Genomic DNA, 25,349 nt, shown 5'->3' with positions numbered 1-25,349 from the left:
AATGGCAACAAGACTCGAACTCGTGCATAAATAATAAGTTACATATGTCTAAACCCCTGCTTGCCGAGTGGAAATTATGCAGTCACCAAGATAGGTTCTATGAGATGATGTTATGTCGACTTTGAATTGTACACACGCATTTGACACACAATTTTCTATTTCGAAAAGAAAACCCACTAAATTGCGAGAAATGCCATGAATTGCTAACAGTAAGCCACATTATTATCCCCATGTCCACATACTGTAACAGAGGCGGAAACATTTGAACAATTTGTATCACTTGCATATGCATTTAGACCCTGCCTTAATATTGGGCGATGAGCCGCTAGTGCCATTCACTAATTTGTTGGGCATTTTAGATGAAACAGGGCAGTTACATCGACTTAAAGGTAATGCAGCTATTGCTGCCCTAACATTGGGTCTTGTACTGTCCTGTGACTGGCGCAGCATGGCCTTAGTCGCTTTTGCGCCATTAAACTCGAATTAACTAACAGATTACAGACTCCTAAGCCCCCCCCCCCCTCTTCCCGCTTCCTCCACTCTCCCCGAGGTGTTGCACGCAACAAAAGGCGGCGCGCTTCCTCCCCGCTTTTCTCTCTCGCGCACACAAGACTGATCAACCATCGTCAGCTCACCTATCCCCCCTCTCTCCTACAATTTCACTCGCACGTACAATATGCGGCGCGCGGTGACGATGTTATCGCCCTTGAAGTTTGATGAATAATCGCGAAAAGATCCACTGACCAATATAACTGGAAACGTATAGACGTTTGGGCTCCCCATTCAGAAGCCTTCTTCAAAATAAAACCTATAACAGAAATACAACGTATTTAAGTACATTTCCGTATGTGACGCAAGCAGTGAGTGTACACCGTGGGAGGTGTCCCGTTATGCCCATTGAGCGTGTGAGCCGTGGTCTGTATGTGCAAGGATTCTAGATTCAGGCGTGACGCAAGCTTCTTTTCCTTCACCTGGACACGTGCACTTGCCCAGTCCATATTTGAGCCTGTAGATTCCACAAGTCCAGCAACGGCACTCGAGGCCGCGTGCCGTTTCTTGACGTCATACACATGCCGTTTCACGCGTTTCTTGGCCACCTGTGTCGGCGATATACTTGCAACTCGCGCACGTGATGGAGTAAACTACACCTGGGATATTTTCTCGTAGCAAATCATCCCGTGGAAATTTCTCTTGTACGTTTACCAAAAACGTTTCTCAGTTTGCGCGTTGGCACACTCGCAATTTTGACGTCGTACCTGTGCATGATGCGAGCGATAGTCTCACTTGTGTCCGGGACATAGGGAATGGCAGCTCACTTCTTCGGAGATGGTGTAGAGCGCTCTCTTTCTGGGAGGGACATTTCTTTCCTTACCGAAGACAGAAAGGACGGAGGGTAGCCACAGGTTCTTAAATTTTCACAGATGCTCCCTATATAATGCGTGCAGTCCTCCTGTCTTGTGCAAACGGTCTTTGCTCGTTGGAACAGCGTAGCAGGAATGGACTTTCTGTGTTAAAGCGGATCTGCCGAGTCAATATGTGTGTACAGTCCTGTATGTGTGGGCTTCTTGTAGACGGTGAAAGAAAGGCCAGAGTTACCGCGCTTGCTAATAACATCAAGAAACAGTAGACAACCGTATGCTGCTACTCGACAGTAAACTGGATCGCCTGTTCAACGCTGTTAAGACCAGCACTGAAGGCAGTGAGAGCACCCTTGTGAATTATGCAGAAGTAACCATCTCCATATTCCAGGAAAACCTTTGGAGAAGTGGTAAAAGATGCAAACGCCCGACGTTCGACGTCCTCCAAGGACTAGATTCGTAGCAGAATTTGATATAGATGCACGCATAGTCATAGCATCCGTTTGTAGGTAAAAATTCTGCTTGAACATGAAGTCTATATTCGACTAACAGAACCTAAGGAGATGGGACAGGTGTGAAACGTCAGTCGGGTACCTGTCAGGCAGCGACCCGTCAACTTCGACGGCAGCCGTGCTAACCTTTACATTCAGTTCTACTGGAATGCTTGTGAATAGTGACCTAACATCAAATGAGACCATGACATCAGCATGAGCAGAAACAACGTACCGTATCATTCAATATTGTCGCCAGAATTGAGTAGATGTGTGCCGCATTTTCCAACGAGTGTCGAAATGATCCTGTCTGAGAAACCGGAAAGCCTGTACAGACATGTGTGAGTGTAGTCGACAATAGGCTACATAGGAACACCTTGATTGTGTATCTTTGATACACAATCAAGTATCAGGTATTTTTCCAGCCAGAGGGACTGCGGTCAAGCTTTCGATTTCAGCTCTCGGAGTTTACACGGAACGTGACCGCGACGACAGGAATTTCGCCTGAAGTGTCCATATCATTGCTATCGTAATAATATATTAAGTATATCAGAGTTCCTTGGCTTTAAGTTTCTGCGAAAGAAGAAGTAACAAAATCGAACTTTCACCATGCGGCAATTCGCTGTGCCGAAAAATGTATTTGTTTGTTTTGTGGGGTGGGGGCAGCGAAGTGAAAAAAGAACGCAAAGGATGTTGGCCACAATCAAATACCTCCTTTGAGCACCTAATGAGGCTACCGAAGGAAAACCGAAGAAAACGTGAGACGCTTGGTCCGCAGAGAACCATACGCATACTGCTCAGTAACCTACACTGGCGAGACAAAGGACTTTTCCTGCTAGTAACAGCGCAAAATGTAGACAAGAGACGAGACAAGAAGAAACCACAAGCGCTGACTTTCAACAACGTTTATTCCGTACTAGAAATCTATTTCGCTAGAATAGCAGCTTGGGCTTGTTGGTTTTCCATCCTGCTAGTAACAGCGCAAAATGAACGGAATAAACGTTGTTGAAAGTCAGCGCTTGTGGTGTCTTCTTGTCTCGTCTCTTGTCTACATTTTGCGCTGTTACTAGCAGGATGGAAAACCAACAAGCCCAAGCTGCTATTCAAGCGAAAAGACTTTCGGAGAGGTTGCAATAACATCAAACTGAAGGTGATGTCCTCAAGCGGAGGAGTTGCTATTGATCAAGTCCCCGCAGTGGTGTCGGTGATCGGCTGGCTCTGGCAGCTCGCGAGTAGCAAGAACAAGAAAACTGAAGAGGCTGAATGTGTCTAAGCGAATAAAAGTCAAAGTAGAAAAAGTAAACAAGAATATATCTTTTCTGGATTTATTTTCTTGACATCTATGCTTCGGCGCTGGTGAAAAAAAATGTTGTTATTCTTTTGTGTGACAAACCGCACAAATGAAGCACGAGAACCCTTCCTCTCATAGGACCTCGCTGCGTGCTTTGCCAACTGGTATAATAGTGCGTCGATTTGGCTTTTTGGCTTGCCTCGTTGCGTGGTCCGATGTAAGACCTTAGAAATGTCAATGCACTCTGTATCAAACGTTTATAAGAACATTACACCTAGAAAATTCCGGAATATAAAATCTAAAGCACGCGACTTTGTAAATGTCAATGAATGCACCTTTCGAACTAAAAGTTTGAGAACTTTATGCCCATAAAGTTTCGGAATTGAAATCCATGCACTTCATGGATGCCTCAGTGAAATGCTCCAACGAGCGCGCTCGCCATCTAAGCGCCCTTGAAACTTTGTGCTGGGATGGGGCTCCTTGGATTTTGTGACACCAGCTGCATGGGTGTTGCCACGAAATCCAGACCGAGTTGGCAACGTTGAATCCGAAATGTCTCTTCGAGCATAAAAAGATATTCTAGACAAAATCCACAATGATTTCCGGCGCCGGGGTTGTTTTGGTGGCGGTGCATGAGAGCAAGGAAAATTTGCGGGGGCTGGGGGATGTAGCTCCATCAGCCTCGCCCCCAAGGCCTCGCCCCCCTTGAATTGTGCGTTAGGTTTTAATAACTTTGCATTTATGATGCTAAGTAAGCCCATTCAAATGTGAACATGTCCATGACCAAGAAAAATGCTGTAACGGATTCTCTCAAAATTCATTCAAAGAGAGAAAGATTGGTTTGCTGTAACTTTAAAAAGGAAAAACTCATACTAGAAAACGTATATATTTATGAGCTCAATAGAGTAACGCGATGTTCCTTCATTAATCTGCATGATGTTTTGGAATATTATGATAAATGCTCAACTCTTCTGTTTGCCTTGCAGTATGGAATATATAAATAAAGTAAACAATAACAAACATCACTTCATTTGCATTTTGCTTGTCAACTACAGCAAATAAGGTATAAGTCGCTATCGCGTGGCACTACATATCTTATAGTTTCCAGTGCTTCTCTTCTGTATTCTTCTTTTCGGACAGCTTCTCCTTTGTGCGACGTGCGCACGTGGCGTTTAATTTGCGTTTCTTGACCACCAGTGTCTCGTTCGATCACTGAACACTGAAGCGCATCCACCTAAAGCGTAAACAATGCTATTGCCTTGTAATTTGACTCCAATCTCTTGACGTCAAATTTATGTACCCACCGACGCATGCGCAGGCGGAGCAAGAAATCTTTGTGGGGACACAGAATGTTCCTTTCTTTTTTTTGACAGTTCAGACAAGCACTCTCCACGTAAATGTTCTGTTTCCTTATAGCGAATAGCATAAGCCTATGTTGATGATTCTTTTATCTAACCGGCTGACGAGAGGCGCTCAAAGATTATAGAAAGTCTCCGTTTGGCCGTGCTAGTTGCACAAAAGTAGATAAACAGGAGAGAACGATTGCGCCAGCGTATCCGGCTGGTCCGGGTGGCACTGACGTCACGCCACCGCCACAAAGCAGAGCTCCAAAATACACGTAGCGTAACGTCCGCACAATTTTCCATGTGTTTTCCTTGTTTTAAGTGCACAGTTGGTTTTAAGTGGTTGTAAATTTTAGCAGATGTACTTTAGAAGAGCAACCATGCATTATTTGTTCCTCTTTTCTTCTAGGGCCTTTTTGTTACCGGCGAGGCAGACGGCTTCGTTTCGGTTACAAAGTTTGCTGAGCTAAAAGTAGAAGACTTTCGTGAAGTTCCAGTAGAAGACACGAAGAAAACCACGGTTGCCCTCTTCTACTCCTCCGGAACAACTGGCCACGCAAAAGGAATTGAGATATCTCACTACAGCTTCGTAGCGAACCTTCACATGACCGGGTAAAACGGCTGTCTAATTTGCTTAACTTTTCATGTTATTGCCATTGTTATGACACTTCACACATTTTCTGTTATATACCTATTTCTCTAAGTTCGCGTGCAATAGTTTTTCACGACGCATCCAAATTTATACCACTGGGTAGTCTATTCTCAAATCGGTAGGGTAAGGGATTACTGGACTCAGGAAGTGGGCCTGCCTCGCTGCTCCTCAGTGAACCTTTCTCGTACCAGCTGAGGTCATTGGGTATGCGCTACAAGGCCGCTTTTCAATGAATTCTCGCACGCCAACTTGGGTCGCTGAGAACGCGACCATGTGCCACTTGGTGTGTGCCACTCTTCAATAACAAAAGAAAATTCCAGCCGGAACCATCTGTGTGTGACCATTGACGTTAATTCGATTAACATTGAAGCAATGCGGTCACCGGTGCGTTTCGCCGGGAACAATGGCGAAATGCGCCATCTATGAGCCCTGTACTGAAGCCGGGCTACTTAACAGTTTTAGTAAAACGTAAAAAGATTGCGTTAGTGTTAGCGTGCGACGTAACGCTAACGCTAACAAAAGCTGCACTGCGCGGCACAAACTAGGCTTTAAGAATAGCGGGAGGGAGCGAAACGCTAAAGCTAATGAAAACGTATAAGGTGCCATATACATGTAAAAACACGAATACACTGGCAAGCCAAATCGATACGAAATGTCGAGTTAATCCAATGCCTAATCCGCATGTGCCTTGCTAAGTGAAGCGTATGAGCGAAATGCAAGCTTTGGCGCCATCTCGATGCGGCTACAGCAAACAGGAGCAAACTGTCTCGTTAAGCCTACTGAGCCGCTGATTGAGGACGTATCTCCAAAACAACGCCTATTTGTGACCAGTACGCCGCTTTCGTAGTATCATCACCCAAATCTAAAGCAAATACGATATTAGTGTGGAATGAGTGTGCGGAACAGTGCAGGCCAACGTGTCGATAGATCTGAAGTGGTAAGCTCTCGATTTGACTTGCGCCGCCATGTTGCCGAACATAGGCCTCCCCTTGCATGCGTTAGCGTTGAACGCTAAATACGGAATGCAGAGTTCTTACGTAAAAGATTTAGCATCGTTTAGGTACAATGCATGTGAAGTAGGGTTCACGCAACGCTAACGCTAATGCTAACTCCTTGCCTTTGCTACTATGAACCTGTCTATTTTCTCGAGCGTCCCTCTGAACAAGGTGCGACATGTAATTGCGCCAGCTGAATTTCGTGTGGTGCGCATGTTTTATTTATTATGATTTCAAGGTTGTCAAAACATAGTGTGTTTCTTTAGTGCGTTACCCTTCTTAGGGTACTTCACGCAATTTCCAGGGGCCAAATTTCGATGCACTTTTTCGCGCCTACCTAGGTCACTTGGTATTCCATGGTTGAATGGATCCGGTTGCTCTGCTCAGAGAACAGGTTTGGAAACCAACCATCGCGCCAACGTCTATAACTGAGCATATGGCAATGCGTACATACCTGACACTCTTCAACGAACCTCTTTCAAGCTCACCTGGGCCAATATAGATGCAGGACTGGGTAGGTATCACTGCTCGAAGAAACTATTTGACGCCGACTTGGAGTACCGGGTATGTGGCAACTGCTCGCCACTGGTCTGCCATGAACCTCCTTGACGCCATCTTAGGTCACTGGATACGTGCCGGTAGATGCTTGCCGCTTTTCAATGAACGTCTTTGACGCCACCTTGGGCGACTACGCAATGGCGTATTTAGAACTGCTCGTAGGTACAGCGGGGCGTGGAACTTGCGGAGACGACGGGCGTTTGCGCGCATGCGCGAGTGAGAGCGGGTGCGAGAGAGGAAATGTGGGGAGTTTTGCTCCTTGAAAATACGACTCTGCCTAGGTACTACGGAGGAGTTTCATGGCGCGCGATGTATGCGCTTGTCCCTGGGCGTGCCGGCAGGAGTCACGGGGCGCGGTTGTGCTGAACGTAGCATCGCAAGTTGGCGGCTCGACGCAATCATATTTAATCGATCATGTTTTTACTAATGAAAACAACGTATCATTATTTCCCATTATTGGCGGCGCCTCTAGGACTGGTCCGTGGGTTGGGGCTCGCAGAGGCCTGCGCGTGCCACGAGAGCATAATATCGGCTGTCCGCTATCGCGGACAGCCAATGTTTTATGCGAATACCCCCAGGCACGCTTCGGCCTCTGCGGCCCCAACCCACGGGCCGCCCGGCTTCCAGCTTTGATCCCCCGCTCCCGCTTGGGTGCCCCGGAGATCCTGCGCCGCCTGCTTTATTTAACCTCAGGTGCTCTCCTGAGGCCTCCGTTTGCCGGTTACATGTGCCCTCCTGGAGCAGTGCTCGTAAAAAATCCGATCTATCGTCGCGACGAAAAAAGCGACCCGCGACTTATAAAACACGAGTCAGAACATTGACCCTTCAGACACAGCGATCACCAAGCGGCATACGCGCCCACTGCCTCACCGCGCGGGCAGCCAGCGGCGGAGCGTATAAACCAACTCGACCGAACTCCGCAATGCCGGCATGTCTAGGGGACAAACGAATACAACGCGCTCTAAGAAACCTCCTCCGTAGTGCCTAGGCTGAGGCATATATTCAAGGAGCAAAAGCCCCCAGATTTTCTCTCTCGCGCCCGCTCTTACTCGCGCCTGCGCAGAAACGGCGAGCTCCGTCAAAAGTGGCACGCCCCGCTGTATCTACGAGCAACTCTAAATACGCTGCCGGGACACCCCCCTTCTAGACTCGAAGGCCACGCACGGACATTTGGGTAGCGCCACTAGAGGGCGAAGCGTATCCAGAAAGAAGCGCGAGAATGGAGTCCCGTTGCCGCATGACCAGCGTTCGCAGGCACCAGCTCGCCATCAATCTCACATGCAACGCAATATCTTCACGGTGGCGGCGCTAGAGATGCGCACACTGTTCTTCGGGAAGCGCGAAAGAGTAATCCCGTTGCAGTACACGTTCACACATCACTCGTTTCGAAGGTAGCTATACGTTCTTTTGCTATACTCATTCCGTACTAAACGCACTACCGTCGGCGGCAATCATGACTTGAGTTCTACTGCATTTTTTCTACTTAGAACACTTTATTTAAAGTCTACAAATGTTGCTCAACATTACTTAGTACGGATGATTTTGCCCCGGCAGACGTCATATGCAACAGAACTACTTGTTTGCCTAGTTGGTGCCAACAAGCTGATGTCACTGTAAAAGGATTTCGGTGACTCCAGCCACCGAAACCGTTTTACAGAAGGTAAGCGGTACCAGCGCCATAGGAGAAGAAGAAAGTGCCAGAACTGTAAGACCTGCAGTGATTCCTTATGTTCATAAGGTCTCCCATAACCTCAAGAGGGTGACGGGCCGGTATGGCGTACCCATTGCCTTTTTTGCCCCCGTCAAGCTGGTTCGACTTTGCTCGTGAAATACTAGCGATGAGACCAGTTCGCAAGGCTGTGGCAAGAAACATGGCGCGTCTTACGGGAAATGCGCCACGGCAGTGGTGTACGAAATTCCTCTTGAGTGCAGCATGCCTTACATAGGAAAGACTGGATGCTGCACAAATGAACGAGCCAGGGAACACGAACTGAATCTAATGAAAGATGGTGTGGCACATTTGCCAGCTCACTGCAAGGCCTGTACGTGCAAACAACGTTTTATGAGGTTACGATTTCTTGTAGAAGCATAATTCAAACACCACGTGAGCTGATGGAAGCTCATTATATGAAAAGAAAAGGTTCAAGTTTCATTAGCAATACTTCTTTCTTGCTCTGCAAATCGGAAACAAAATTCTTCGATCGCTGGAAAACATCAGTTAGTGAACAGCCTGCACATGCGTGTATGTGTATGTGTATTCCTGGGTCACCGCCCAAACTACATCAGTTGGAAGTGCCGCCTGTGTTGTCTTCTTTGTGTCTTCCTGTTATGTGTGTTTTTCTTGGGGGAAAAACATGTCTTTTAGATGGCATTTGGAGAAAAAGTCAAAGCACTTGATTTAATAATTAGGCTAATGATAGTAATTACACACATAGGAACATTACGGCGGATTGCAGATATGAAAGCCATCGTCATTAATGTGTACTTCCCTGTTTCAACAGTTAAAAATGGTTTAGTAAACCGAAATATCTTGCCCCATATCGTTTCGCTCAATACGCATGCAGCAGTGCCGAGTGTGGTTCTCGTTGCAACGTTGCTGTGGCGTAGCATATAGGTGTAGAATGAAAGCAGGCTATACAGCTATACAACGCGATAAAGCGGTCCGTCTCGCCCCTACAGCTGAAGTGACCTGTACATAGATGCATCAATTCAAGAGTTGCGCACGATGCCACTCAGAATACGATCGTGGGAAGCGGAATGAGAACATTAAAAGGACCATTCAAATGGATCCTGACGTTTCGCGCGAAGAGAGCCACATAATTGTCACCGACGTCAGGACATCAACGGCGGCTCTTATGCAAGCAGTGATTGAAGCGCGACTAGGTGAGGAGGGAACAAACATTTTTAAAAAACCATTTCTTTGTAAAAGAACAAGAGGCAACTTGAATTGTATTGGTGTGACGACGAAAGTTATGAATTCTTCCACTTTTTGTTAAGAATGAATACCTGTTTTCTGCGATCGATAAAAGTAAGGTGTTGACGCCGATATCTCTTGCAACACAGCAGCCATTGTAGTATGAAAAAACGGTCACTCGTGAAGTTGGGTGGTACTATACGACTCCTTAAGAAGATTCTAGAATACGAAATTACGGAATCCGGGATCTTCTTAAGGGTCTTAGCTAAGAAGATCCCGGAATCTCAGCAGCAGAATATCGGGTGGTGGTTCGCTGCTTAAAAAAGAAAAAAAAAACGTCGTCCCTATAAATCCTATGCACTATAACGTCTAATGACACATGCAAAAAATGGGTTTTTATATGCGATCCAATGCGTTTAGTACTGTATTATTGCAAATGGGAGTTATGGGGCATATGTTTTTTTTCAATAGGATTGCATTCGTTAAACCAGTGTTTCAAAGGCAAGTGCCCCGGGAACCTTGATTTCCGAACACCGGACAGCAACGCGCCACCTCCTCGTTCCTCCTGAAGAAATTCCGGACTTTCATGGCCCTTCTCGTCCAAGCAAGCAGCTTGATCGAGGCCTGCTGCACTGAATTTTATTATAGCGGCGTCCTCATGGCTCGGCCAAGGTAAGCATTGCCCTATGCCACTCGTCCAAATGGCTAAGAAAGGGCACTGTCTTTAAGCTGTGGTACAGTTTAGCCGTCAAATCACCCGTTTGTGTTTCCAAAGTGATACCACGTGTTGCGGTTCGTGAGCATTTATTTCTTTCCTTTTTTGCCCATCTCGCACCTTCGCGCCGCTCGTTCATGTGAACGTGATCGTTCGTAGAAATTATGAAATCGTCGCAACTGTGGCGAGGTTTACTGAACTCGTCAAGCGTCAGCAATAAACACAGCGCCAGCCACAATAATTCAGCTAGATCGGTAAACTGACTGCGTGAAACTCGATGGCGACAGCGCTTTATAGCGTACCGATCTTCTGGCTCCGAAACACGTGATGGCGACGGGACTTTCCAGTGCCATTCTTCTTCCCTACAATCGCACCCCGGCTAAAAAATAAGGGTCATCCTGGCCACCTACCGCTTCGACGAAATGACGCGCTCGAAATATGGTTTGGACCTGTCTACATGACAAATATCAGGTCGCCCACGACGGCGGTCACTTTTGAGCGTCAGTGACTCGACGACGTAGTTAACGGGTTAAGTTTGGGCAATGACATGACAAGGGCCACGAAATTTTGGTTGTGGTTTCAAAAGGCGGTCAGGCCTTGTAGATGGGACCCAGAATCGCAAAAGAGCATCCATTGGAAAGGTAGGAGCAAGTCGTCAGTCATCACGTTGGAGCTTTTCGTTGAAATGATTGGAGTAGTGATCTAGCGCGCGAGATGCCGAAATTGCTTGGCATGCTTAGCGGCGCTGGAAATCGGATAGCACACTGAAGCCTCTGGAAGATATAGAAAATTTGTTTTGATGGTGCAGGAAGGTTCACAGTCGTAGTGAAGGAAAAAATGGAGAGAATCTGGGTGTGGCTTGTTTGGCGATGCTCTAGGCGTGTGCCACATGCTGCAGAACAATGTCTCAGTTGGAATGTTCGGAGACGACATGCATGGACAGCATGTCGGCAAGAGTATGGTTGAACCGTTCCGTCAGAACACTGGGCCAGGTGTGATAGGCGGGGATGCTGCCATGTAAAATGTTGCATTGGTGAAGGAGAGACTTAACGACTTCACTAAGAGACACGCACTCTCGGTCACTCAAGAGTTCCCTATGAGCGCCACGGTGTCGATAGAGGTGATGGAGGATGAAGGAGGAGACGCTGTGGCCGCAGTAATGATCGACCTATCGGGTGTGAGAGACATTCAGGCGTATGTTGCCATGACAAGATGATTTGCCTCGTCCCAGAAAAAGCTGTTACGGTAGACCTGGACATCAATCTGTCAAGTGTGAGAAGTGTTCAAGCGGGCATGCACATGTTAAGATAATTGCGCTCTTCTCCGAAACAGCGTCACCCGTTTTATTCCCAGAGCTCACACAAAGAGATGGACGAAGTGAAGACAAATCGAAGGACAGGAGGCCGTCGAAGACAGAGCCTGGCAAAATCACTAATGCTTCCACAGGATCCCCAGCAAGACGTCAACTACAAAACCGCAAGGGGTAACTAAGGCCGCCTTGACCCCCGCATCATTGACCTGTTAAGTATGAGTAATCTTCAATCGGGCGTCCCCATGTCGACCTAATTGTCCTCTTCTCCTAAACAGCATACTCCCTTTTTATTACCCGAGCTGACACAAAGGGAAGGACGAAGGAAAGAAAACCTGAAGGGCAGGAGGTCGTCGACAGCAGAACCTACTTCCACATGCTCCCGAAGGAGGTGTCGGAGACCACACGACCGCAAGGGGTTATTTAAGGCTGTCCTGGCCCCAGTGTTAATCAGAACGGTTCGAGACTCGAGAATGTTACAACCATGTACCGATGAAGTGGATACTTTCTTTTCAACTTTTTGCCTCCACCACGATGCCCGGCTTCGTCCTCGTTTCCTTATTCTTGCGATGAAGACCTACCTCACTCGGTCGACAGCCTATCACTGCTGGCAGGGCAGTGTTTTCCGCATGTTTCGTCAGGCGATCTACCGCGACTATGACCCAACGATTTTCAGCAGCCGTACGTGGGAGAGGACCACACCAATCAATCCCTACACGGTTAAACGGGTGGACTGGCAATTCAATGGCTACAACGGAGCGACTGGACGGGGAACCAATTTGCAACTTCAGCAATTGGGGCACGAGCTGACGCATTTCCTGATGTAGTTATAGATGACCTACCACTAAAATAGAAGTGGAAGTCGTGTGTAGGTAGGCCGCCATGGCCACACAGTGGGACGGCTTGAATTGAAGCGCAAATATCGCTGCGGAGTTAGCGCGGGACAACTCGAAGCCACTTGCAGTCTTAGCAAAGGTTGTTTCAGTGTTAGAGAAGTCCTTCTCGAACTGCGAAATGGGATAGCCAACGGTGCTACTAGAAGCCACTTGCGGCCATCGCAAAGATTATTTCGGCGCAAGAGAAGTCCCTTTCGAACTTCGACATGGGGTAGTTGACGGGACAACTAGAAGCCACTTGCGCCCATCGCAAAAGTTATTCCGGCGTTAGAGAAGTATCTCTCGATCTGCGAAATGGGATGACATACAGGACAGCTAGAAGCGACTTGGGGGCCATCGCAAAGGTTACATCGGCGTTAGAGAAGTCGCTCTCGAACTGCGAAATGTGATAGCTGACGAGACAACATGAAGCCACCTGCGGCCATCGCAAAGGCTATTTTGGCGTTAGAGAAGTCTCTCTCGAACTGCGAATTGGCATGACTGACGGGACAACTAGAAGCCACTTGCGGCCATCGCAAAGGTTACTTCGGCGTTAGAGAAGTCGCTCTCCAACTGCGAAATGGGATAGCTGACGGTGCAACAAGAAGCCACCTGCGGCCATCGCAAAGGTTATTTTGGCGTTAGACAAGTCTCTCTGGAACTGCGAAATGGCATGACTGACGGGACAACTAGAAGCCACTTGCGGCCATCGCAAAGGTTACTTCGGCGTTTGAGAAGTCGCTCTCCAACTGCGCAATGGGATAGCTAGCGGTGCAAAAAGAAGCCACCTGCGCCCATCGCAAAGTTATTTCGGCGTTAGAAAAGCCTCTCTTGAACTGCGAAATGGGATAGCTTACGGGACAACAAGAAGCCACTTGCGGCTATCGCGAAGGTTATTTCTGCGTTAGAGAAGTCCCTCTCGAGCTGCGAAATGGGATGACTGACGGCACAACTAGAGGCCACTAGAGGCCATCGCAACGATTATATCGGCGTTAGATGACCTCCTATCGAACTGCAAGATAGGGTGGCTGACGGCACAACTAGAAGCCACTTTCGGCCATCGCAAACGTTATTTTGGCGTTAGAGAAGTTGCTCTCCAACTGCGAAATGGGATAGCTAGCGGTGCAAAAAGAAGCCACCTGCGCCCATCGCAAAGTTATTTCGGCGTTAGAAAAGCCTCTCTTGAACTGCGAAATGGGATAGCTTACGGGACAACAAGAAGCCACTTGCGGCTATCGCGAAGGTTATTTCTGCGTTAGAGAAGTCCCTCTCGAGCTGCGAAATGGGATGACTGACGGCACAACTAGAGGCCACTAGAGGCCATCGCAACGATTATATCGGCGTTAGATGACCTCCTATCGAACTGCAAGATAGGGTGGCTGACGGCACAACTAGAAGCCACTTTCGGCCATCGCAAACGTTATTTTGGCGTTATAGAAGTCGCTCTCCAACTGCGAAATGGGATAGCTGACTTGACAACTAGTAGCCACCTGCGGCCATCGCAAAGGTTATTTCAGCGTTAGAGAAGCCCCTCTCGAACTGAGAAATCGGATAGCTGACGGGCAACTAGAAGCCACTTGCAGCCATCGCAAAAGTTATTTCGGCGTAGAGAAGTCCCTCGCCAACTGCCAAATGGGATAGCGGACGGCGGAGTGCCAGAGACACCCACAGGATTCTTTAGAAAATTAAGAAAAGCTGCTTTCCTTCGCTAATTTTGCTGCTCTGAAGCCAAGTCGGTGACGTTCAAATGTAACAAATCAGATGTGAGCGCCGAAACGGGTTTGACGTCCAGTGGAATCGGCGAACGAGATAAAGCGTGGGCGTCAGAATTTTTACGCCCGGAGCAGTAGCCAGCCCGGATGTCATATTCCTGGGGCCCTATAACGTAAAACTATTCGCATCTGTTTTTATTGTAACCTCTTGACGTTAAATGTACTTAACCAGCGACGTAAGCGTAGGGCGGTATCTAGCAGCGCTGTTTGATAAGCACAATCAAACGGGCTTCTCGTTTGTAGGATGCCACTTTCTTATGGATTCAAAGAGAATAGCATTGCCTACATTTAGCAGTTTTTGTTATATAACTGGCTGAAAACAGGCGAGGAGCACTCTTAAGTGCAGAGAGTTTCGACAGAGCTCCGCCAGCACAGGTAGATTACCGGATCCGGAAGGTTGTGCCGGCGTCTGCGATTGGTACGCCTGCGCTTGCTTGCGCTCGCTGGTCGAAAATGTAGGCGGCGTTCAACTGAAGTTTAAAAATGTAGCTGAAACGGATCCTCAGCAAATAGGAGTTGCCAAAGTGATGCCGTTTACGTGCTGAAAAGGTTTCGATGCCGTTACACTGCAACGCAGTTTTTTTATTATATGCAAATCAATCCATGATCCAAGCAGCAGCGCGTACTTAGTGCCACAGTGATCGGCGGACAGCCATCTTCCATTCCTTTCGGGACGACGCATCTCCGGCTATTCAGAAAATATTTCTGTTCAGGAGCGCTATAACTTACAGCTATTCCAAAGTTTGCTATTCCAACTTTGCAAGGAGCCCTCCTCGATTGGTCAAAAACTGCTTTAACCACCCCCCACTCAGCCCGTCTGCCACGCGAATCACAATACCCGCGATAGACGCCAATCTCATATGAGGCGTACAGACTGATTATGCATGACTGGACCAAACAAAAGAAAATTTGTTGTTTCTGATTCGAAGCCTTTTCGTCATTAGCCCTTGGCTATTGGTCAAAAGTTTTCGGGATGCACCCCCTTCACCAGCCTGTCAGGCGACGTAACAAAACCGAGAAAAATCACTGCATCTAAGTGACGTGCACGCATCAAAGATACATTAATATGCCGAACAAAACTGAATTTTTTTCTGAATAGCCGCAGGCTGCTCCGTTGCGAATGTAATAAAAGATAGCTGCCGCCAATCTCTCAGGCACTGGCTACTCGCACCTCCCGGAGAGCATAGGTTTATTTGCGTACAATAAAACTTTTTGCGTAGCCGTGTAACGTTATCGAGCACTTTCACGCACGTTTATGGCCTCGCTCCGCAAACTCTTCTTTGCTGACCATCAGTTTTAGCGGCAATCTTTACGTTCTGATGCACGACGCCGCGATTTTCGACCAGCCACCGCATGATAAGTGAAAGCGGACCAATCGCCGACGCCGGAACTACCCTCTTTGTGCTGTTATCAATTTTCAATGCACTGGCTCCGCCCCATCAAATGCCTCTCCAGTTCAGCCTGCTCCTCATCTCTTGTCAACCGATTACATAATACAAGCCGGTTAGTGTAGGCAAATTTATTCCTTGTTACAATAAAAAAGCGACCTCTTATAAACGAGTAGAGCGATTGATTGGTCTGTTCAGACAACATTGTGGGTCACCGCCCGATGCTGGCGTCAGCGGTTACTCAAATTTCACGTCAGGAGATTGGAATAGAAACATATGGAAATATTTTTACGTTATAGGGCCCTAAATCGGCATAATATTGCGCCTTTAACGCGTACACGTCACTTTGACGCAATGAGTTTTTGCGCTTTTGTAACATCGTGAGAAAGACAGGCGAAGTGGGCGCAGTCGGAAAATTTTGACCAGTAGCAATTGGTCAAACGACGCCTTTGTTGCCAATAGCGAAAAACGAGTCGAATCAGCAATTATTAGTTTCCTTTCGTTTGGTACAATCATGCATAATCAGCGTTCACATATCATATAAGGTGGTGCGTTGCACGGTTTTCGTGACGCCGAGTGACAGACAGGCGCACCGGATATAGGTGGAACATTTTTATGACGAATTGTGGCGAACTGATTGCAGAATTGGAATAGAAAAGTTTGGAATAGCTTTACTATATAGCGTCCCTGGAGATGCAAGGCTCATCGCGGGAGGCGGCCAGAAGGGTCTTTCAGAGACAACAAGCAAAGCGCATGGTGGTCTGTGTGGCCATAGAAAGGTCGACTGTTAAGGTAAGGGCGATATTTATCAAGAGTTCACAAAATGGCTAGACATTACTTTTCGCTAACAGAGTAGTCCGCTTCAGCTTTGGCCAGAGTTTGGCTGGCGTAGGTTACGACATAGCCGCCAAAGCCAGGTTTCACGGCAATAGCCGACGCTAAAGAAAACTCAGTGCCCTTCCACTCTCTGAAGAAGAATGACCAGCGAAGCTGTGTATGTGGGCCCCTTAAAGGCGAACTGCAACTCCGCCGCGGGTCGGCCCGGCATAGCACTATCTTCGGAATCGATTCGCCCATGTACGCTTAAGCCCATGTAATCGGATCAGCCCACGTACGTTAAGCCCGCATAAGCCCACGTTAATCCCATGCCTAAGCCCACGTAATCGGATCGGCGCACGTACGTTAAGCCCACGTACGCAGGCTTAACGCCTGCTTACCTGAGCTGCTCGTCGGACCCGCAGTGCACTATCTTCGGGATCGGCCCAAGTACGGGGAGTGCTTAACGCCTGCTTCCCCTCCGCCGCGGGCTAGACCGGCACTGCACTATCTTCGGGATCGCCCCACGTGTGGGGAGTGCTTAACGCCTGCTTTACCTCTACTGCGGGTCAGACCGGCATTGCACTATCTTCGGGATCGCCCACGTATGGACAGTGCTTAAAGTCTGCTTCATCTTCGCCGCGGGTCACACCGGCATCACACTATCTGCGGAATCGGCCCACGTATGGGGAGTGCTTAACGCCTGCTTCATCTCCGGCGCGGATCGCAGCGGCATCGCACTATCTTCGGGATGGGCCCACGTATGGGGAGTGTTTAACGCCTGCTTCACCTCCACCCCGCGTCGGACAGGCATCGCACTATCTTCGGTATCGGCCCATGTATGGGGAATGCTTAAGACCTGCTTCATCTCCGCCGCGAGTCGGACCGGTATTTCCCTATCTCCGGGATGTCCACTGCTTAGGACACAAACATTTTTTTGGAGGGTAGAGGTACACAGCTTCGCTGTAAAACGACCGGAACCAACTCTCTTCTAAAGTGAAACTTTCTTTGCATCTTCGCCTGACTTTGCGGCCTCTGCTGCTGTGATTGTCTGGCCGCACATGCCACTGGGTTTTTCGCAGCCCTACCCGATGCTTCTCGCCTCCGCGCATACAGGCTGACGCGGCCATGGCAGTGTTGCACAGTTTGTGCGTATGGCACCTGCTGCGCTTGCTTTCCTATGAGACAAAAATCCAAATGCTGGCTGTGGATGTAGCGCACTCGGCTGTGATAGTGCAAACATTACAATCGTCCGTAGCCTGAAGTGACCGCGTGGAGATGGCGCCTCAAGAGCGTACTGGCCACGTATGCGGACGGAGCACGTGAACATGCACCAGCAAATTGCTCCAAAGCGTGAACCCATCGTCGAGGACTCCCTGGCCCGTAAGAAGCGTGGTGAGGAACAGGAGTGTCTTCGCTACGCAGATAAATGCTGTGCAGAAAGCGAATATATACATACAATGTATACGTACAATTGTAATAATTGAATTGCCTACTGCCCACAATTTCATTACGGTTTAACACTTCTGCCACAATGCGACCTGCCATGTGAGGTAATGATAATGCTCAACCCTCTCAGAGATTGTGAACGAGGACGCACAACTCAAGCAAAGACGTCTCCCTCTGTGAACTACGCACGCAAACATGAGTGCTGCACGCAAGGTAATGCTTAACATCAACTCACCGCTCTCGTATTGGACTAAACGGTGAACAAATCATACATTCGCGGCCAACGTCCCCACTGATTATGGTCAATCAAAGCAAAGAGTATATAAATTTTCGCTTACATCCATTCCCACACTGCGTGGGATCCGCAAATTTTTAACAAGAACAAGCGGGATGTCAATGCGGTGGTTGGGCTGATTAGCCCCCAGAGTCAGCGTGTCAGTAAACCTGCTCATCACCCGTCTCTCTGGCCCAACCCAGGTAAGGTCGCTGCCGCAGAGGAGCGTGAGAGGCCGTTTGGATGCTGTGGGAAACAGCTGTCGCTCGACCCAAAGAAGTTGTGTGGGAATCAAATGAAGATTTGAAAAATGAGCAAGATGGAAAATCCCATCGCGCCGCAATGGAGTACGTTTATGGACGACTGAGTACGTTTATGACGATGAGTACGTTTATGGACGGCAGGGTCTACAGCGGCTATGTAAGCGGCAGGTGGGTATCCGTGCATGTTGAAAAGTAACTGCAGCGGCTCAGCACGACCGAGGCACTCGCGGCGTGACATATGAAGCTGGAGCAACGTTGGCTTAGAAACACGCGTGGATATGGCACCAGCACGGAAATCAAGCACAGCGAATGGCAGGGGAACCATTCGGCGGCGGCCAAAGCGGCCAGAGAGCACACAAAAATCATGCAGTTGCTCTACCTTCACTGAAGATGTCGAAGTATGTGTAGGCGCATCCCCAAATTTCAACTTCGCCTATGCTCAGATTGAAATTGGACCACGTCCAAACTTCAAATTGGTCCGTCCTCAAATTTCAGTTGGCCCACCAACAAATTTGAAGTTGGTCCGCCTTCAAATTTATTTTGGCCCGCTCCCAAATTTCAAGTGTGCCCACACCCAAATTTGCCGCCCCTCCCTAATTTCGATTTGACCCAACGTCAAATTACAGGTGGCCCACCCCCACATTTGAACTTGACCTCTCCCCAAATTTATGTTGACCTACTCCCAAACTCCAAGTTAGCCAACCATGAAATATCAGTTGGCCTACATTCGAATTTCAAGTTGGCCCACCCTCAAATTTCATGTCCACTCAACCACAAGCTTCCGTTGGCCAACCCCTACTCTAAGCTTCCCCGTGCATTTTCGAAGGAGCCTATGCATCTTTGAGGGCCTTCTCTTTTTTGTTGTTGTTGTTTAAATCGCTCCTTATCGCCTGTAAAGCTGCCAATCATCTAGACTTACGCTATTATAACGATTCATTGTCATAAATTTATAAAGTGCGGTTTTTTGTGCGAATACAAGGCATTACACTTTTCGCGTGACGGGTTTGGGGTACTCGCCAAAGAATGCTTACGTATTAAAAAACATACTACCGTCACGCGGGTAGTCGTACAACAAGGGGACGATCATAGACCACCACGTAGGTATGTCGACGTCTTCTCTGAGCGACAAGTTTGGCAGGAGGCTGCTCTTCCAATAATGTATGACAAATGGGAAGGCGCGCAACCTCGGCGCGGGCGCAGTCAATGACGACCTCATAGCTTGAACACGATTTAAAGATGACTTGATTGCTTGAAAATAACATCATGAGAAGAGGCGAGCACAATATTTCACGCTTTCACCCTAAAGGCGCAACATCGATCGCGATATGAAGTTAGTATACAGCTATACGAAGTAAAGATGGTATTTCTATGGGCCGTAGAAACTTTGAAATATTCGCGTACTACCTGAATTAACAAGCATGGTTTCAGTGGGCAGAAGCAAACGTGAACACGTCACACCCGATGAGCGCGGACACTCGCTGTCAAAACGCTAATGTGAACAAGCACGCCAGCAGCAGCGAGTGAAGTGACCTTCGTGCGGTCTACCGCTTCATCACAAGAGCGGCGTGAACGCAGCGCGCACAAAGGTGTCAGCCGTCTGCAGGCTCCTTTCAAGATACGGCGCGCGACCGCGAGCGGCAGTGCATAGTACGCTCTTGTTGGCCAGGTCGAAGCCGCCTGCCGTCCCTCCCTCCCATGCAGCCTCTCCACTTTACTCCATATATGCAGCGTTGCCAGGTCGGACAAGGCGGCATAGCCGAAAGCTAGAGATACTGTAACCAAAATGTAGCCGAACAAAAAGAAGAGAAAAACAAATTAGTAGCCTAATTTTTGCCATTTTCATTTTCAGTTTTATCCGTATATACGTTTTCATATTCGACTACGTTTATACCTTCGTGTACTACCCGTCGTAAAAAGAAAAAAGAACGTCCATGACGCCGTGACGATCGACCCTTGATATCTGTAACAGATACGTCATGCTTGCACGGAGAACATCTTTTTTTTTTTTGCTGTTGGTCCCGGAAACTCAAGTTCCAGCGAATCGCTGCAGAGGGAGAACCTGTCGAAATGAATCTCGAATGTAAGGACGAACAAGAAACTTGGAGGACGCTTAAAGCGACTGACAAGTGGCCAGAATAAGTTGCGAGACGTTGATAGAAATGAAATGATCATGCTTTATGGTGATAGAACCAGGTACACTGTTCGCGATTGAAGTAGGGATTATAATTTCAAGTTGGCAAAGAAAATATCAAAGGCCAGTAAGGGGTGAGGCCTGGCAATGAAATCCTGGTACTTCAGATGTAGTCTATGCGATTACTATAATTAGGTCGGCTGTTAATAAGTACAACATACTTATTACGTAAAATTGCAGCTGCTATAGTATTAGACACTTGGATTTATTCTATGCTTCGGAAATCAAAAGCGCACACATGACTACGGCCACACGCTGAACTGCGTATAATGTGTAAAATCATCGTTCCGTTTTCAGACCGATTGGTTTTGCTTTGACTGTTTAAATAGCAAAGCAATTGGACAGGAAACAATGCAAACACGTAGCTACGGCCGCAGAAATACTTAACACTTCGGAAAGCATGAATCGCTGGAACGTCGAATTGCTAGAAAAAAGACTGTCAGAATTACGGCCGCACTTGTCATCTGCTTCCCACAAATGTGGGCGTATAATCGCTACCGCGCTGAACTATCAACGCTTTCAGCAAGATGCCAGTGAAAGGCTACATTCTCACTGCAGATAAAAAAATTCGGATGAAAAATGTTCCACGGTGTTTTGAGTGTTACCACTTCTTGATTACACATTCGGACCGGTTAACTTTCCAATTTATTAAAAAATAGGTACCATGAAAATTGGTTCTCAATCCCTTTACTATTCACCTTTAACAGTGGAACTCGAGAGCATTTAAAGATGCCTGACTGCTTCTCGTGCTTCCCGACACCTGCAGCGTATGCAGCCATAATGTTTGCGTGCAAACGCTGGAGGCGAACAGTATGCACGAAGACAAGCTTTCTGGTTCTTTTTTTTCTTCCACTAGGACTGCAGGCGGCGCCGCGGAGGCGAGTGCTAACTGAATGGTCTGAATGGTTTGTCCTCGTTTTTTTTTTTTTTCATATGTCCCCTGTCCGGCTTCGCGCTCAACCACACAGTCTCATGAAAAACCAACTAGCCCAAACCATCGCCCTTCTACTAAGACGTCGAACGGTAGCTGGAAAAGGGGTTTGTGTTCGAGGTTGCGCGTAAAAAAACATGTTTTGGCGGATATTCAAATTACACTTCGACGCCATCATGCCTGTAGGTTGAGTGTAAATCCTACTTTACGAATTTTCTGACGCGTTTTACTTTGAGAAATCCGGGTATTTCAGTAATGAATATGCGTCAGCCAAAGGCCCTACATTGTTCGAGATCATTTTTCTCACGCGGACAACGGCGCCCACGCCGGATTTTCTGCGACATGGGACCCTTAGCACTGTCGCGTTAAAGTTCGTGTCGCACGCAAAGGAAAATATCCGTAAAGCTTACCGTGAGAAACGCGGAGTAGATCAAAAGCTCTGCCCTGCGCGATACTTCAATCAGACGCCTTCGCCGTGGACACACTGGAGCGCGTCATCTACCCGTGCTTCCCTTCTTTCATGCTGGCGCCACGATCGCCTAACCTTATTGCTCTCCGTATCTGAGCATGGCCATGCTAGTACAGTGTACTGCGAAACACCCTCCGCTCTCAGCCTCATACCGATGCCCGGTGATTGGGTGTCAGGATAAGACAAAGATGAGACGACGTTGCTCGCGTAAATGTTAGCTCGGTGAAGCGCGGTGTAAATTTAGGTGCGTCAAGGATAAAATAATCAGCTCAGAGAACGATCCACTGATACGGGGGGGTGTTATCCGCGCACACACGCACAGCCGCGCTGCCGGTATAGCCAGCTAATTGCCTTCGAGATTTCTCTAGAGCGTGGATTAAGGCGCCACTCATAGCCCAAACGAAGCCAAGTCGTAGATTGTCAGTAGCCCAAATATAGCCACGTAGCCAACTCGTCCAAGTGTATGGCAAACATTTTTTCTGTAGCCCAATTTGGCTACATATAGACAAACTTGGCAACACTGCATATGGCGCGCGAGATTGAGCCGCGATCGTCAATTCCGCTTCCGCCCGGTCGCGAAATGCGCAGTTGCTGCCAGGGCATAAGGCCGCACCCCAATCCCTCCAGCCGCCCAAGGCCTTTCGTGCGACGGTGGAAAGGGCGTTTGCTCTCCGCTTTCTCTTTCGCGTGCGCCAATTTTGGCCTCGAGCTCCACCACTGGAAGAGCTGGCGCCACCGTCGGCGTGACGTGGTAGGAGGGATCACGTGGACATAGCGGCCGCGTCGGCTGCTTCGGGCGCGCCGAAGGGAGCTGAAAACGAGTTTAAATTCCCTCGAACGCTGCGGTCCTCATTTAGTGGCAAAATTTTCCCGCTTAGAGTGTCTCCTTTACAACGCTTGAAAGCACTACAACAGGTAGTGGCTGCCTTTGAAGGCGCGCAGCATGGTAGGCTACTGCTCGGTGCCGCAGGGCTGGACGCACGTAACGGAGGCCGGTGTCAGCCTTATTCACACGTAGCCGCAGGACAAGAAGCTGCGTGAAGCTTGGCTCGCGAAACATAAAACCGGCAAACAGTCATCGGCTGCAACTCGGGTATGCAGGAAGCACGGACGCGAGGAAGATTTCTGCTACGTCGCCCGGTCTGCGATGTTCTGAAAACGCGCACTGAGACGCTCGCCCGAGTCCGCTGCCCGACTAATGTCATGACGGTTTGGTGTATGAACTTGTCGATGTTATAGATACTGGCATGTTCAGTGGAGTGGAAAGGCAGCGGTAAGAAGCACATTTAAAAAAAAGCATGGCATATGGTCATGTTTGTGTTATGAATTAATGCACTGGATTACAAAAAAGGAGCAGAGGGAAATTGCACGCTGAGAGCACCGATAAACATGCAGTGCAACGCAACTCGAGAAATAGTATTGAAAGGTCAAAGACTTTAGAAGAAAAAAAAAAGATTGAATCGTCGCAACGGCCCATCACAGTCCCCGTAGGCGTCGAAGTCTCTACAATGAAATTATTTTTGAACGGCTCTGATAGCGCCCACGCAACAATGGTTGCTTGTATACTGTAAAACGCTCATATTCTACGGCCTAAATCTCATGGCACGGTGCGAAAACGCGCGCGCGGAGAAAGCGAAACAGTGCGCGGACAAGCATGCAGACGCGCACTCGGTCGCTGCGAATCTGCGCGATCGCTGCATTGAGGCTTCGCTCTATTACACTCCATTTAGTTATACAAACACTATAAGAACATATTTCACATAGTTTTCTCTCAGCGTTTACCTACCTTTCACGCAAGAAGCCGGTTCGGGAGACTCCATCGCGGCGACCGCGCGCAGTGGCGTTCACTGTACGTATTCGGTAAAGAGATAGCGTCTGTAAACGATTGTGTGCTTTCAGTTTGCCCAAGATTATTATTTAGACAGTAAGAAACTTCTCTCGTTTCGAAAGTACTTACAGAAATGTCCGGGAGAGCTCGCGCGTGGTGTTTTCAGTGAGCGCTGACAGCAAAACCTATGAGGAGCGCGCCACGTGATCCCTCATACTACGCCAGCGAGGCGCTTCCGATAGATGGCGACTCCGTAACTCCTCGCCGCCGTTAGCCGCGATCATCGCCTCCCCTCGCGTACTTTCACTCGCACATACAGCATACGCACGGCGACGGTCTTAGCGCCCTTGGGCTTCATACGGAGCGTCGCAGTGACGGCGACGGCAAAAAAATGTGGTTGCAATATCAATATAATTGGCAATAAAAATTCAATAACATAAAGCTCCTCCAATGACGACTCGGAGTGTAGCGACATTTAATGGCTCAATGTGTGGCGTGTTTGCTTCGCATAGCGAAAGCCTTGAAAGCGACGTCATCATTTTGCAAAGTCTGCGTCAGATGCGGGCATGCATTACAGAAATGAGGGCTCCTGTGCCTACAAATGCTCATGCTTATACTCCTTCCAGGATAACATCAATCACGTTATGAGGGGGAATATTCGTCGGTCTTCAAGATTCCGCAAGACACGCAGTTCTGGCTTCACAGAATTCAGTGACTACTTATTCTTGGCACGCCTGGAAGGCGGTCGACGACTGGCGAAAGCGGATTCGTCCGAACGGTTCATAGAATCGAAAGGCGGATCGGATGAAGCACGGCGTGGAAATTCTCTTGGTGCGTAGTTGGAAGACGTTTGCCAGAAGCGAGGAGCAGGTGGCATCCGGTGCCGGCAGAAAGGCGCCACGTGGCTAGCGATTCCGCGAGAGTAACAAATCAGTCGGTTGTCTGTCGTGCATTTTGCGCACGGGAATCCTGCGGCCCTAACCGGGCGAAAGACTATGATGTGCGAGCATGACACGCGGAACGGGTTGGCGTTCCCAGTATCGTAGTGACCTACGCATGTCTGAGTGGCGCAGCAAAATAAATGTTGCGAAAGGCAGGGGATATGCACTCAGCGACTTGATCCGGGTTGCAATGACGTGCTGCAGCGTGGGTGTCAACGAAGAGGATCTATCTCTTGCATCAAAGGCACAGTGATTGTTGACGGGCCACCTCTTCGCGAAAAAACGATTTAATCTGCACCTTCAGCAAGGAGTCGTCAGAGGCAACCGTCAAGCCAGAGAGACAATCTACCAGTGAATTGCACGTAGTGAGACACTGCTTGCACAACTCATCAAGCTCTAGTAGAGGGCTACTATTTCCGACGCAGTGCAGGACTTCGTCACCAACAGTATCTGAAAGACATCATCGTTAACCCTCCTAAAATAGGCCTGATTTTGTCGCTTTCCGTCAATGTCGATCACCATTGCA

General features: G+C 48.3%; 1 protein-coding gene across 1 annotated transcript in view; it reads left to right on the top strand.

Moving 5' to 3' along the window:
• The first annotated feature begins 4,905 nt into the window (after positions 1 to 4,905).
• LOC142584098 (luciferin 4-monooxygenase-like) overlaps positions 4,906 to 25,349 on the top strand; it is a 136,059-nt gene continuing 115,615 nt past the window's right edge. The window contains exon 1 of the mRNA XM_075694271.1: positions 4,906 to 5,095. Coding sequence (XP_075550386.1) covers positions 5,088 to 5,095 — 8 coding nt within the window. The 5' untranslated portion in view covers positions 4,906 to 5,087. The remainder of the gene's footprint in view (positions 5,096 to 25,349) is intronic.

The sequence above is a fragment of the Dermacentor variabilis genome, chromosome 6 (genome assembly GCF_050947875.1).
Source record: "Dermacentor variabilis isolate Ectoservices chromosome 6, ASM5094787v1, whole genome shotgun sequence".
NCBI lineage: Eukaryota > Metazoa > Arthropoda > Arachnida > Ixodida > Ixodidae > Dermacentor > Dermacentor variabilis.
This window is presented reverse-complemented; position numbering and strand designations above follow the sequence as displayed.